The sequence below is a fragment of the Mobula hypostoma genome, chromosome 11, assembly GCF_963921235.1.
Source record: "Mobula hypostoma chromosome 11, sMobHyp1.1, whole genome shotgun sequence".
NCBI lineage: Eukaryota > Metazoa > Chordata > Chondrichthyes > Myliobatiformes > Myliobatidae > Mobula > Mobula hypostoma.
In genome coordinates, this window is record NC_086107.1 from 69,838,936 (window position 1) to 69,854,331 (window position 15,396).

General features: G+C 48.0%; 1 protein-coding gene across 2 annotated transcripts in view; it reads right to left on the reverse strand.

The window, feature by feature from the left end:
• LOC134354315 (mucin-2-like) overlaps positions 1–15,396 on the reverse strand; it is a 94,583-nt gene that overhangs the window by 59,524 nt on the left and 19,663 nt on the right. For both annotated transcript variants that reach the window (XM_063063242.1, XM_063063241.1), the window contains exons 2-5: positions 14,989–15,154; positions 12,934–13,067; positions 11,576–11,710; positions 536–3,688 (exon numbers count right to left, since the gene is read on the reverse strand). In XM_063063242.1, the coding sequence (XP_062919312.1) occupies positions 536–3,688; positions 11,576–11,710; positions 12,934–13,067; positions 14,989–15,154 (3,588 nt within the window). The remainder of the gene's footprint in view (positions 1–535; positions 3,689–11,575; positions 11,711–12,933; positions 13,068–14,988; positions 15,155–15,396) is intronic.

Below are 15,396 nucleotides of genomic sequence, written 5' to 3' on the forward strand. Positions count from 1 at the left end.
CTTCTGGGGTGTTCACCTGCCCATCAACTTCCCTTTGTTCCCCATAGTCCAATATCCTCTCCTAATAGGTTTCTTCACCCTTTCACCTCTTCCAGCCATCCCCTCTGAACTTTACATTTCATCTTCCCTCATGTAGCCACCCAGCTTCCCACTCACCTGGTCTCACCTATCACCTACCAGCTTATCCTCCTTACCTTACCTCCACCTTCTTATTCCAGCTTCTGCCTCATACATTTCCAGTCTTGGTGAAGAGCTTCAGCCTGTAACGTCAACTGTTTATTCCCCTCCATCGGTGCTGCCTGAGTTCCCCCAGTACATTGTCTGTCCTGTTTAACATGACCTTTAGTAGCCTGAGGATTCTTAGGAACATATTCTGCATTCTTAGCAAAACTACCTACAGTGAAACAGAACTCTACAGCACAGAAATACCAAGGTAATAATTAAATAAATAACAGTAGTCAAAAGACTATGCTGAATGGACTGTATGGGGCAACAGACAAGCCTATTGTTCAGTGATTCCATAAGGCAAGCTCACCTTTCTGATTCTGTCCCACTGTAGAGGATGACACTTGGTACTCCTGGCTGGTTGTTATAGGTAATGAAGTGGTTGGTCCAAAGAGAGAGTTGGAGTAGACTTTGGTGGTGCCCGACAGCTCAGGACTGGTGTGTTTTGGTTGAACTGTGGTGTGTGGAGAGGTCTCTATCTGGTTCACCATCTCAAGCACGCCCTTCTTCTTGGCAGTGGTCGATAGGACAGTGGGGGGCACTTCCGCTGAAGGAGGCAGAGTGGAAGTCAGTGGCTCCTGGGTAGTGACAAAGGGCATGGCAACAGCTGAGGACTGGTCAGGGGGTCTCACAGACCAGGTCAGGTCAAAACCGACAGCCTGCAGAGTGGATCCCACTGGGGGGTCGAACGTCCTCTTCGGCGTGGTAATGTCAAGAGGTTGGTTGGTGGGTTCTGTCAGCAGTTCAATATTTATGGTAATCTCTCGGGAAAATCTCGTTGCAGTCTCCTGTGTCTCTGAGTTCAGTACATCAGGTGTACTCCCACTTTCTCCAAATGGGACAGACGTCTCTGCAGAGGCTGAGGCAGCCAGACTTAACTCACTACTTAACCCCGTACTTTGATCCAAAAGATCCAAGATTTCAGGAGTGCTCCCACTGTCTGCAGGTGGGCCCCTACACACAGAAGAAGTTGAGCTGGAAGGTGCTCCCGTTGCATCTAGCACAGTGACAGCTGCTGAATCAAAAGAGAGGTTAGTAAGCCCTAAGCTTTCAGAAGTACTCCCACTGTCTGTAGGTGGGTCCCTGGGCTCAGGAGAGGGTGAGCTGGAAGGTGTCCACGTTGCATCTAGCATGGTAACAGGTGCTAAGTCAAAGGAGAAGTCAGTAGGCCCTAAGCTTTCAGAAGTACTCCCACTGTCTGTAGGTGGGTCCCTAGACACAGAAGAGGGTGATCTGGAAGGTGTCCACATTGCATCTAGCATGGTAACAGGTGCTAAGTCAAAGGAGAAGTCAGTAGGCCCTAAGCTTTCAGAAGTACTCCCACTGTCTGCAGGTGGGTCCCTAGACACAGAAGAGGGTGATCTGGAAGGTGTCCACATTGCATCTAGCATGGTAACAGGTGCTAAGTCAAAGGAGAAGTCAGTAGGCCCTAAGCTTTCAGAAGTACTCCCACTGTCTGTAGGTGGGTCTTTGGGCTCAGGAGAGGGTGAGCTGGAAGGTGTCCACGTTGCATCTAGCATGGTAACAGGTGCTAAGTCAAAGGAGAAGTCAGTAGGCCCTAAGCTTTCAGAAGTACTCCCACTGTCTGCAGGTGGGTCCCTAGACACAGAAGAGGGTGATCTGGAAGGTGTCCACATTGCATCTAGCATGGTAACAGGTGCTAAGTCAAAGGAGAAGTCAGTAGGCCCTAAGCTTTCAGAAGTACTCCCACTGTCTGTAGATGGGTTTCTGGGCTCAGAAGAGGGTGATCTGGAAGGTGTCCACATTGCATCTAGCACAGTGACAGCCACAGGGTTGAAGAAGAGGTTAGTAAGCCCTAAGCTTTCAGAAGTACTCCCACTGTCTGTAGGTGGGTCTTTGGGCTCAGGAGAGGGTGAGCTGGAAGGTGTCCACGTTGCATCTAGCATGGTAACAGGTGCTAAGTCAAAGGAGAAGTCAGTAGACCCTAAGCTTTCAGAAGTACTCCCACTGTCTGTAGGTGGATCCCTGGGCTCAGGAGAGGGTGAGCTGGAAGGTGCCTCTGTTGCATCTAGCACGGTAACAGGTGCTAAGTCAAAGGAGAAGTCAGTAATCCCTAAGATTTTGGGAGTACTGCCCCTGTCCGTAGATGGGTTTCTGGGCTCAGAAGAGGGTGATCTGTAAGGTGTCCACGTTGCATCTAGCACAGTGACAGCTGCTGAATCAAAAGAGAGGTTAGTAAGCCCTAAGCTTTCAGAAGTACTCCCACTGTCTGCAGGTGGGTCCCTGGGCTCAGGAGAGGGTGAGCTGGAAGGTGTCCACATTGCATCTAGCACGGTAACAGGTGCTAAGTCAAAGGAGAAGTCAGTAGGCCCTAAGCTTTCGGGAGTACTCCCACTCTCCACTGTGAACTCAGGGGATATTGAACTGGAGGGAATTTCCATCCAGCCTGGTGTTCCAGATGGCCAGTGATCCAGGAGGTCCTCCACGTCAGAAATCCCAGTGCTGCTAGCACTTTGCTCAGGTAGTTCAGATGGATTTGGAGTCACTAGGATTGAGGGTTTCCTGTCCTGATGCAGGTGTTGGCTTGTTGTTGGTCTGCCTGTGGTTTCAGGGGCCTGTGATGTGAAAAGATCAGAAGCACTTTCAGGATCACCTTCAGTACTGAGCTGATACTCTGAGAAATCCCTGAAATCCAAACTCTCTGATTCATCCTTGGGCTTGTATACCTCTGTGTTGTTTCTGAGGCTGTTGTCCACACGTACAGTGGGAGGGGAAGGGGGAGTGGTTCTACCCGTGGTCAATAAGACTGTATCTGATTGATACTTCACTGATGGCACTTCACTGATGAACTCAGGGTGCCCGTCCCTTTCTTGGGCTGCAGCAAGTGTAGGGCTGTTGTCTGAGGCCAGAGGGGAAGCAGGAGTGGTGCTCCTGATGGTTGCAAAGTCCACCTCTGGCTCGCTTTGCAACTCTGCAGCAAATGGGACTTCTGTTACACGGTTGGCTCGCAGTTCCGCCTCGGTGCCAAAGCTAACTTGTAGGCTGTCGTCGAGAAGCAGAGATGGAGAAGAGGGTAGACCAGTCGTCCCAATGGAGGGAATGTCTGTCCCTGAGGTAAGTTTTGTCATGTGGTCATCCCAGGTCAATGGAGTCTGGCCTGCTGACTCAGTGTATGGCTCTCCCCCTGCAGCAGACCCTGAGCCGTCCACCACCTCTGTGGTGTTCGTTCTTGTACTTGGAGATCCAGAGAGGCTGTTTAACAGATGTTCTGGCCTTGTGGGTGAGAGGATAGCTTTCCTTGTCAATCCTGGAGCTGTGGCGGATGTTAGTCTGGTCAGCCGCACACTGGGGGAAGCCGATTCTGTGAATGCTTCCGATAGTGGGAGCACTGAGGTAGACCAGGGATCAGTCTGCACTGGTGCAAAGGGTCCATCCGCTCGCACTGTGGTGCCAGTAAAAATCCCACGGTCCTCTGCCAATGGAACTGTTGTCGATTCTCGCTCTGTTTAAAATGAAAGAAGAGCACAAAAATTAGTTTCTATTTCAATAGAACCCTCAAAGATACCACAAAAGCTGATAGGGTTGTTAAGAATTTGTATGGTTTGTTGACAGGGGATTGAGTTCAAGAGCCACAAGGTAATATTGCAGCTCTCTAAAACCCTAGTTAAACCACATTTAGAGTATTGTGTTCAGTGCTGATCATCTCACTATTGAAAGTATGTGGAAACTTTAGAGAGGGTGCAGAGGAGATTTATTAGGACACTGCCTGATCTAAAGGGCAATTCTTTTGAAGACAGGTTCAGCAAGCTGTGGCTTTTCTCTTTGAAGAGGTGGAGGATGAGAGGTGAGTTGATGGAGGTGTACAAGATGATATGAGGCATTGATAGGAGTGGATAGCCAGACACCGTTTTTTCTGAGGGCATAAATAGTTAGCGCATACATAATGTTTGCATTTGAAGTGATTGGAGGGAAGTCATGGGGAAATAAGTTCTTCACACAGAGAGTGGTGGGTGTGTGGAATGTCCTGGCAGGGGTGGTGGTAGAGGCAGATTATTAGAGACATAAGAAACTCTTAGTAGGCACATAACATTAGTAAAGTGGGGGGCTTTTAGGCAGGAAGGATTAAATTGATCTGAGAGTGGGTTAAAAAGTCGACACAACATTGTGGGTCAAAGACAGATCCCCTGCAGGGCAATGGCAAAACGGCCTGGCTTACCCCACAGAGACAAGGACAAGAAGAGACAAACACCAAAGAACAACAGACAGTTCCATCTCTGCTCCAGGGAAGCTCCGAGTCTCAGTTCGGCCAGCAACCTCAGCTGGTTACGGAAACAGCCTGATCCCTACCTAGCTTGGAGTGGCTAGCAGCCACTCAGCTGGCCCAGGAAACAGATGAATCCATACCACAAAGACCACTCCTACAAGTGGCAACAAGGATCTGTGAAGCAGTGGTCCTCCAACCAGGTCTGGAGATCACAAATGGTTTCACTAGCTTTCCATCAGCAAGTTGTTCCAAGGGGGACTGACAAGACAAACCAGCAGCCCCCACTCAATCCCAAGGCTACTTATATTGCAAGGCCAAAGATGGGAATCAGGTGCCTATGATTAACTCAAACAAGGGACAGCTGGAAGACCCAGACTCCTGCATCCATGGACCAGATCGTGAACTGGAATGCGGACTTCACGGACCAGACCATGATAGTACCCCCACTTCTACGGGAGCCTCCGGGCGACTGAAGAGGTTCTCCAGGACTAAGGACAACTCGGCGGGTGGGTGGGAGGTTTCGGCACTAGGGAATCCTGGATGGCGAGAGTTCATCTCCAGTGTCTGTGCTGCTGGGTCCATGGTTGTCTGGTTCATTCTGTCACAATAGGGTGCTGGGAACGGACCCCATTGCAAGCCTTGACAATCCCGCAGCCAAGCTCCAAGAACCCAAGCCTTGAAGATCCCAAGCCAAGCCCCAAGAACCCAAGCCTCGAGGATCCCGCAGCCAAGCTCAAGACCCAAGAACACAAGCCTTGAGGATCCCGCAGCCAAGCTCAAGACTCTAGACCCCAGCCTCAAGCCATGTCATGTCCTTGCCTGGTTCTGGGGTTCGAGCCCGAGGTAAGACCCAGGTTCTTGGTTCTTGTCCAGTCTCGGGCTTGGAGTCTGAGCCTTGTCTTGTTTCCAAGCTCAGTCCTCTAGACCCCAGCCACGTCCTGTCCTGAAGCCATGTCATGTCCTTGCCTGGTTCTGGGGTCCGGGCCTGAGGCAAGACCCAGGTTTTGGGTCCTTGTCCAGTCTCGGGCTTGGAGTCCAAGCCTTGTCTCCTACTCCATGGTTCCTAGTCCTAGTCCTGCTTTCCCTAGCCCAACTCTGCGTTCTTGTCCCTGCTTCTTGCCTGAATCCTGTCACGTCCCTACTCTAGTCAAGTCCTGTTCCTTGTACTTCAGTGTCTGTGTCTTGCAATTGATCCGTTCCCAGCACCCTATTGAGACGGAACAAACCAGCCAACCATGGACCCAGCGACACAGACACCGGAGATGAACTCTCGCCATCTAGGATTCCCTAGTGTCAAAACCTCCCACCCACCCGCCCAAGTTGTCCTTAGTCCTGGAGAGCCTCTTCAGTCCCCCGGAGGCTCCCATACAGGGGTGGGGAGTACTGTCATGGTCCGGTCCGTGAAATCTGCATTCGGGTTCACGGTCTGGTCCGTGGACTCAGGACTCTGGGTCTTCCAGCTGTCCCTTGTTTGACTTAATCATAGGCATCTGATTCCCATCTTTGGCCTTGCAATATAAGTAGCCTTGGGATTGAGTGTGGGCTGCTGGTTTGTCTTGTCAGTTCCCCTTGGAACAACTTGCTGATGGAAAGCTAGTGAAACCATTCGTGATCTCTAGACCTGGTTGGAGGACCACTGCTTCATGGAGCCTTGTTGCCACTCGTTGGAGTGGTCTTTGTGGTATGGATTCAGCTGTTTCCATAGCCAGCTGAGGTTGCTGGCCAAATTGAGACTCAGAGTTTCCCCGGAGCAGAGATGGAACTGTCTGTTGTTCTTTGGTGTTTGTCTCTTCTTGTCCTTGCCTCTGTGGGGTAAGCCAGGCCATTTTGCCGTTGCCCTGCAGGGGGATCTGTCTTGTCTTGTCCTCGCCTCTGTTGGGTAAGTCTGGCCGTTCTGCCATTACCTGATGGAGAGATCCGTCCCACCTTGGTGTGGAGATGAAGTTGAGTCCCAGCTTGTTGTAAGGTAAGTCCCGGCTCTGTCTATGTTCTGTCCTGTCTCATGTTTGTGTTGTGTTAAAGATGAGTCCTGGCTCGTTGAAGGATAAGTCCTGGCTCTATGATGATGTTCAGTTCCCAGTCTGCCTCTCAGCTCCAGTCTCCGAGTTATCAGCCTCCGCATTTCAAGGTGAAGACCCCAAGCCAAGCTCAAGACCCAAGAACCCAAGCCTCGAGGATCCCGCAGCCAAGCTCAAGACCCAAGATCCCAAGCCTCGAGGATCCCGCAGCCGAGCTCAAGACCCTAGACCCCAGCCGCAAGTCATGTCATGTCCTTGCCTGGTTCTGGAGTCAGAGCCCGAGGTAAGACCCAGGTTCTGGGTCCTCGTCCAGTCTCGGGCTCGGAGTCCAAGCCTTGTCTCCTAGTCCATGGTTCCTAGTCCTGGTCCCACTCTCCCTAGCCCAACTCTGCGTTCTTGTCCCTGCTCCTTGCCTGAATCCTGTCACGTCCCTACTCTAGTCAAGTCCTGTTCCTTGTACTTCAGTGTCTGTGTCTTGCAATTGGGTCCGTTCCCAGCACCCTATTGTGACACACAAACCAATATCATTGTTTGTCTTAATCCAACACAAACAAGGGAAGATCTGAAGATGCTGGAAATTCAAGCAACGCACACAGAAATGCTGGAGAATGGGACTGGGAAGAGGAATCACGCACCACCCCACATGCCTCCGCGTCCAGCACATAATTCTCCACAATTTCCACCATCTCTAATGGGATTCTACCACTTCCTGTTTTCTGTCGGGATCGTTCCCTATGCAACTCCCTTGTCCATTCGTCCCCCCCCCATCCCTCCCCACTGATCTCCCTCCTGGCACTTATCCTTGCAAGCAGAACAAGTGCCACACTTGCCCCTACACCTCCTCCCTCACTACCATTCAGGGCCCCAAACAGTCCTTCCAGGCGAGGCAACACTTCACCTATGAGTCTGTTGGTGTATCTACTGTGTCCTGTGCTCCTGGGTTGGCCTCCTGTATATTGGGGAGACCCAATGTAGATTGAGAGACCATGTTGCCTAGCACCAACACTTCGTCTGCTGGAAAAAGTGGGATCACCCATGGCTACCCATTTTAATTCCACTTCCCACTCCCAGTCGATCCATGGCCTTCTCTACTGTTGCAATGAGGCCACACTCAGGTTGGAGGAGCAATATCTTATATTTCATCTGGGTAGCCTCCAACCTGATGGGATGAACACTGATTTCTCGAACTTCCGGTAAAGCCCCTGCCCTTTACTATTGCCCGTCCCCTTTTCCCCTTTTTCTTTGTTTAATGGCCTTCTGCCTCTTTCACCAATCAACTTCCTAGCTCTTCACTTTACCTCTCCCTGTTCAGGTTTCACCTGTCACCTGGTGGTTCTCTCTCCTTTCGCCCACCTTTTAAAGCCACAGCTCAGCTTTTTTCTCCAGTCCTGAAAAGAGTCTCAGCCTGAATCATTGACTGTACTCTTTCCCGCAGATGCTGCCTGGCCTACTAGGTTGCTCCAGCATTTTGTGTGCGTGGTTATCATTATGGCTCTGTAGTACTCATTACCTACAAACCACAGTCACTGTGCGTCTGTCATGCTCACTACACACAACCCACTATCAGTGTGTGCTTCTAGTGCCTAGGACAGAGAAAACTATAATCATTGTGCGTCTGTAATAGAAACTATGTAGAAAGCACTATCATTGTGCATCTATAAATGCCCCTAAATTCATACCACTATCCTGTGTTTTGTGATATCACACCGGAGGAAATATTGTATCATTTCTTAATGCATGCATTACTAAATGACAATAAAAGAGGACTGCATGTCTTCATAATCTAATCTAATCTATCACTGTGTTTCTGTTGTACCCATTACACAAAAACCACCATCACTGTGTGACTGTTGTACCCATTACACAAAAACTATTATCACAGTGCATCTGTTGTACCCATTACAAACAGACCACTATCACTGTGTGACTGTTGTACTCACTATACACAAACCACTGTCACTGTGTGTCTGGTGTACCCACTGCACACAAATCACTATCACTGTGTGTCTATTATACCCATTACACACAAACCACTGTCTCTGTGTGACTGTTGTTCTCATTATACACAAACCACCATCATTGTGTGACTGTCGTACTCACAACACAGAAACCACTATCATTGTTTGATTGTTGTACCCATTACATACAAACCACCATCACTGTGTGACTGTCATACTCACTAAACTGAAACCATTAACTCTGTGTGACTGTCATACCCACTACACACAAACCACTATCACTGTGTGACTGTTGTATTCACTACACACAAACCACTATCACTGTGTGACTGTTGTATTCACTACACACAAACCAGTATCACTGTGTGACTGTTGTATTCACTATACACAAACCACTGTCACTGCGTGACTGCTGTACTCATTACACACAAGCCACTACCACTCTCTGACTGTCATATTCACTACACTGAAACCGTTATCACTGTGCCTCTTTTGTACCCATTACACAAAAACCACTATCGCTGTGTGTCTGCTGTACTCATTACACACAAACCCCATCACTCTGTGTCTGCTGTACTCATTACACACAAACCCCATCAATCTGTGACTGTTGTACTCATTGCACACAAATCACTATGTGCATGTATGTTGTACTCATTACACAGAAACCATTATCACTGTGTGTCTGTTGTACCCACTACACAGAAACCAGTATAACTGTGTGCTTGTAGTTCCCACTAGACACAAACCACTATCACTGTGTGCCTGTAGTTCCTACTACAGACTAATCACTTCGCTGTGTGTTTGTAATAATCATTTCACTGAACTCAATCCCTTTGAACCTAGTGTGCCCATTACGCACAAATGTCAGTCACTGTGTGTTTGTATTTTTCATTACATAGACCCTATCATTGCTGAAACTCCTTGCTAATCCTTCCAAAGAAACCACACAGGCGCAATTGCTGTATGTCTCTCATTTTCTTTATTCACAAACATGATACCTGCATTCTCTCTGCCACACAGACTCAATCACCATGAGGCAACGTTGCCTTTGACACTAAACCACTAACATGGTGTGTCTGTACAACTGTTGTACACAACCTACAGTCTTTGTAAGTCTGCATGCCTACAGTGGCATGCAAAAATTTGGGCACCCCTGGTCAAAATTTCTGTTACTGTGAATAGCTAAGTGAGTGGAAGATGAACTGATCTCCAAAAGTCATAAAGTTAAAGATGAAACATTCTTTTCACATTTTAAGCAAGATTAGTGTGTTATTTTTGTTTTGTACAATTTTAGAGTGAAAAAAAGGAAAGGAGCACCATGCAAAGGTTTGGGCACCCCAAGAGATTTGAGCTCTCAGTTAACTTTTACCAAGGTCTCAGACCTTAATTAGCTTGTTAGGGCTATGGCTTGTTCACAGTCATTGTTAGGAACGGCCAGGTGATGCAAATTTCAAAGCTTTATAAATACCCTGACTCCTCAAACCTTGCCCCAACAATCAGCAGCCATGGGCTCCTCTAAGCAGCTGCCTAACACTCTGAAAATTAAAATAAGTGATGCAGGAGAAGGCTACAAGAAGATAGCAAAGCTTTTTCATGTAGCCTTTTCCTCAGTTTGTAATGTAATTAAGAAATGGCAGTTAACAGGAACGGTGGAGGTCAAGTTGAGATCTGGAAGACCAAGAAACCTTTCCGAGCAACCTGCTCATAGGATTGGTAGAAAGGCAAATCAAAACCCCCGTTTGACTGCAAAAGACCTTCAGGAAGATTTAGCAGACTCTGGAGTGGTGGTGCACTGTTCTACTGTGCAGCGACACCTGCACAAATATGACCTTTGTGGAAGAGTCATCAGAAGAAAACCTTTCCTGCGTCCTCACCACAAAATTCAGTGTCAGAAGTTTGCAAAGGAACATCTAAACAAGCCTGATGCATTTTGGAAACAAGTCCTGTGGACTGATGAAGTTAAAATAGAACTTTTTGGCTGCAATGAGCAAAAGTATGTTTGGAGAAAAAAGGGTGCAGAATTTCATGAAAAGAACACCTCTCCAACTGTTAAGCATGGGGCGGGAGGGTGGATCAATCATGCTTTGGGCTTGTGTTGCAGCCAGTGGCACAGGGAACACTTCACAGGTAGAGGGAAGAATGAATTCAATTAAATACCAGCAAGTTCTGGAAGCAAACATCACACCATCTTTAAAAAAGCCGAAGATGAAAAGAGGATGGCTTCTACAACAGGATAATGATCCTAAACACACCTCAAAATCCACAATGGACCTCAAAAGAGCAGTGCATGCAAGACAGGCCAAGAATCTCACAGAACTAGAAGTCTTTTGCAAGGAAGAATGGGCAAAAATCCCCCAGACAAGAATTGAAAGACTCTTAGCTGGCTACAGAAAGCGTTTACGAGCTGTGATACTTGCCAAAGGGGGTGTTACTAAGTACTGATCATGCAGGGTGCCCAAACTTTTGTTTCGTGCCCTTTTCTTTTTTTGTTATTTTGAAACTGAAAAAGATGGAAATAAAAAAGTCTATTCACAGAAACAGAAATTTTGACCAGGGGTGCCCAAACTTTTGCATGCCATTGTGAGTGTACATACCAAAACAACAGATCAGTGTTGGATCATAGTGGCCAGTCGTCTATTATACATGTCACAGAAGAGCTAGGGTTGATATTGACCAGTATTTATACATGGGGGGGATCAGAGTGAGCAGGTCGATGTGTCTCTTTACATTATAGATGAATGTGATCTGTTACATGGATAATGGATATTATTAATCAATATAGATGATGGGATGGTACTGTTGAAAGGGAATATTCCTTACTGACAAACACACACACACACACACACACACACACAGGTACCTGTACATATCTTCTCCACTGTACACATAGCAGATGAACCTGTCTCTAAACAATTAACAATGTCCATTACACACAGCAGATCATTTTGGACCATTCTGTTTGTGGCTCCACCCTCATACTGTACATTTCAAATCTGCATCTGACTGGCAAGATGTGGTGAATGAAATTTTAGATGCGCTACATAATAATGGAAAGAATGACAGACTCCCGTAATCCACGATGCTCGGCAGTCACAGGCAATGGGAATCAGGAATATCTGAAAGAGAAGTTCAAGTTCCAGAGGTACCTGTGACGGTCGGTAAACTGGTGGACATCCTGTTCTGTGAGAGGGCTGGAAAGTTCTGTTTCCCAATTTCCGCTGGGTGGGGTGGAACAGTAGATATGTCTGTTGGTGAATTCTCCAAGGTGCAGTTTTTGTCATCTGAGTGATAGAAAATCACTGTTCAGTGTTGATATCCACACTCCAGTCTGCCCACAAGCCCAATACACCCACCTCTGACCCTACCCACACCAAGTCTACACCCCACTCATCACTCACACACACACAGACACACACTCACACAAAGACACACATACACTCACACACTCACACACACAGAGACACACACTCACACACTCTCACACACACACTCACACAGACACACACTCACACAAAGACACACATACACTCACACACTCGCACACTCACACACACACACAGACACACACTCACACAAAGACACACATACACACACACTCACACAGACACACACTCACACAAAGACACACACACACTGACACACACACACAGACATACACTCACACAAAGCTACACACATAGACACACACTCACACACACACACACACACACACTCACACAAAGCCACACACATAGACACACACTCACACACACACATACACACACACACTCACACACGTACACACACACACACGCACACACACGCATGCACAGATATATACATACATAAATATACACACACACAAATTTACACACGCACTCTGCACACACGTACAGATACACACATGCACAGAGTTTCTTCAGCCCCCTGCCTCCCAGTACACACAGAATGAGCCGCTTACATTTCTGAAGGGGTGAATAATTATTATTCATCTAAGAACAGATCTTCAATAGCTTTACACTAATACGGAGAATGTTTCCCCAACTCGACCCCCATCACACTATTACACCCCCTCTCTCCATCACATCCTTTTATGCTGTCTCTTCCTCCCTCTCTATCCTGAAACAGTCACCTTGTTGTATCCCTCCTTTGTGAGGGAGTCTCTGCATCAGATCCCTTTAAAGTGAGAGAATGGTCCTATCAGACCCCTGTACACCAGGACAGTCTGCAATGGATCTGTGGTAAGAAGGATTTTCTTTTAACAGGTGCCTTTATAATGAGTGAGTGCCCCCAAACAAAACTCTTAATAACCAGTGACCCTGTTCATTGGATCCCTTTAAAATGACTGCCCCCCCTCATTCCCTTTACATTAAATCCCTTTGTAAATGGAGCCCTCTCGCCCCATCTCTTTGGAATCAGTGAGTCACTCCACCAGGCTATTTCATAATGGAATCTATCTCAGCTCCCTTTTGACGATGAGCTGAGCTTCCCTTTCAGATACCTTTGCGGAAAAGTCATCACCCACCTTTATAGCAGAAGACGTCATACTTTGAGCTCAGTGGTCTTGAAATGGTGTAGACCCCGGTGATGTTTTTCCCACAGGAGGGGTGAGCTTGCACCCGAGGGAGGGCGACCAACTGCTCCTGGATCCAGCCATACCTGAGCAACAAGGCAAAGCAACACTTAATGCAGTGTCACTGTGGGCAACTCACCCACAGCCTTCCCCACCTCCCTCATCCCTCACCCCTCACCTGTCAACTGAACCCTCGGTCCATGTGTCGCCACGGAAACCTGAGGCGCTGGGGCACGTGGGCACTGCCAAATGGGGGGAAGGGCTGAGCGTGTGAATAGAGTTAGGGTAACATTGTTAGCTGCACAAGCCATGTACCAACATCACCAGGCAAATGCTAACATGGGAAGAGGAAGAGAGGTTGGCCAAAGAACACTTGGCGATGTGACCTTGAAGCTGGCAGCAAGAAGATGGATTATACCAGGGGTTAACATGATAGACTGACCCGGGACAGAGGATTCTGACCAGATACTGACAGCACCCTATGTCCCAGTAGGGGAGATGGGCTTAATAAATTACTATTTGAAATTTCTATTTCTTTCTCCCCCCCCCTTCTCTTCTTTGTTCAATATTTTCTTCCTTATTTCTTCCTCTCTCTCTCTCACCCTCAACCTCCCTCTTGCTTCCTGCCCCTCTCCTCCACTCACTATCCTTCTCCTCCGCTCTTTCTTTCCCTTTCCCCCCATCATCTATTTTCCCCTCTTTGTTCTTTTCCCTCTCTCACTCCCCCTTTTCCTTACACCATCTTTCATCTCTCCCCACCTCTTAATTCCTCTCCTTCCATTTCTCTCCCCTCTCCCTCTCTCTCTCCACCCCCCCCGCCCCCTCTCTCTCCGATCATGGTGACAAGGGATTTTAGGGTTCCATTCAGATGCTGAACTCCCTCCTTCACTTTAAGTACAGCGCCAGGAACTGAGCGTGTGAAACAGTTGCTATTGTAACTCTAAGGGAAGGGGCCTGAGATGATTCAGACCGCTGTGCTGATAAGATCTCTAAAATGCAGGGGGACGATGACTGATGGAGTTGCTGAAGCAGGCAGAGCCACTGAGGTATTTTGTGTTTATGTCTATCTCTGGATTTGCACACGGTTGAGGCATGGTAGGGTAAAAAACCCTCTGCACTCTTTGGGACTGTTTCCTTCCATCTGGTGTGACCATTACTTAGGAGCTGTCAATTCAGCGTGAAAACTGTTTATTAGGCTGGGCCCAGTGAGGGAGCCTAAGCCTAACCTTAACCCATCGGGTGGGACTAAGAGCCATAAGTTTAGTCAGAATCAGAGCCAGGTTTATTATCACTAGTTTATGCCCTGAAGTTTGTTGCTTTGTGGCAGCAGTTCAGTGCGAGACCTGAAATTATGACTATAGAATACAATAAATAAATATGTAATGTGACAGTGGAATAGTGCGGTAGTGTGCGTGGGTTCATGGACCATTCAGATACGTGATGGCAACAAGGAAGAAGCTGTTCTCCCTCGTGTGTGAGCTTCAGGTTTCTGTACCTCCTCCCCCCATTGGTACTAATGAAGAGAGGGCATGTCCCAGATGTTGAGGGTCCTTAATGATGAGGGGGGGAGGTTTAAAGCAGATCTGAAGGGTCAGGGTTTTCATAAAGAGTAGCTGTTATCTGGAATGAGCAGCCAGGTGGTGGGAGGTGGGTCAGGGGGAAGCAGGAACAGTCAGAAGTGTTTTGGTAAGTGCCTGGATGATGAGCAAAGCATAAAAGGACCTGGAATTGGTGCGGGCAAGTTGGATTGGTATAGATAGGCACGATTGTCAGCGTAGGTGTGGTGGGACACAGGATCTGTTTCTATGGTGTACAGCTCTCTGACTCCAATAGGAACTGCGTGATGCTGGAGCTGGTAATCTTCTCGTGTATGCTTGGCACAGTCCAGTAACCCTGCTGCTTTTCACAAGCTGTCACTGACAATCCCTTCGTTCACCAGCAGGGGTCGGTGTGACTGCGCTATCCTGATACAAAGATGGTTCCCTTTTCCACCCGAGCCCTGCTTACCTGCACGTTTCAAAGCCTACTGCGTGCGCCCTCTTCAGCTGTTCCAGTGTGGCTAAGGTGGCCCCGCAGGAATGGCAGAGGTTCGCTGCAGCCTTGAAATCCAGTTGGTAGCGACCATTTAACTCCATATGAACAACCTCGTGGTGTTTGCTGTCCCTTTCCACATCTGGAAGCACAAAATGAGGCTGTGTCAGGCTCACTGCTCCTGATCATGCCCAACCACTTGACCCTATCATCAGGCACCCGAGCTACACACGAACCCAGAACTGGCCCAGGCTCAAAATGATCTCAGGTACACATGGATATACTGCGCTGATGCTTCATTGTAGCTGGATTATCTCAGATACATATTGTCCATAGATAATTGATGCATACCCCTAATAGTGGATAACTAAAGATGAATAATCT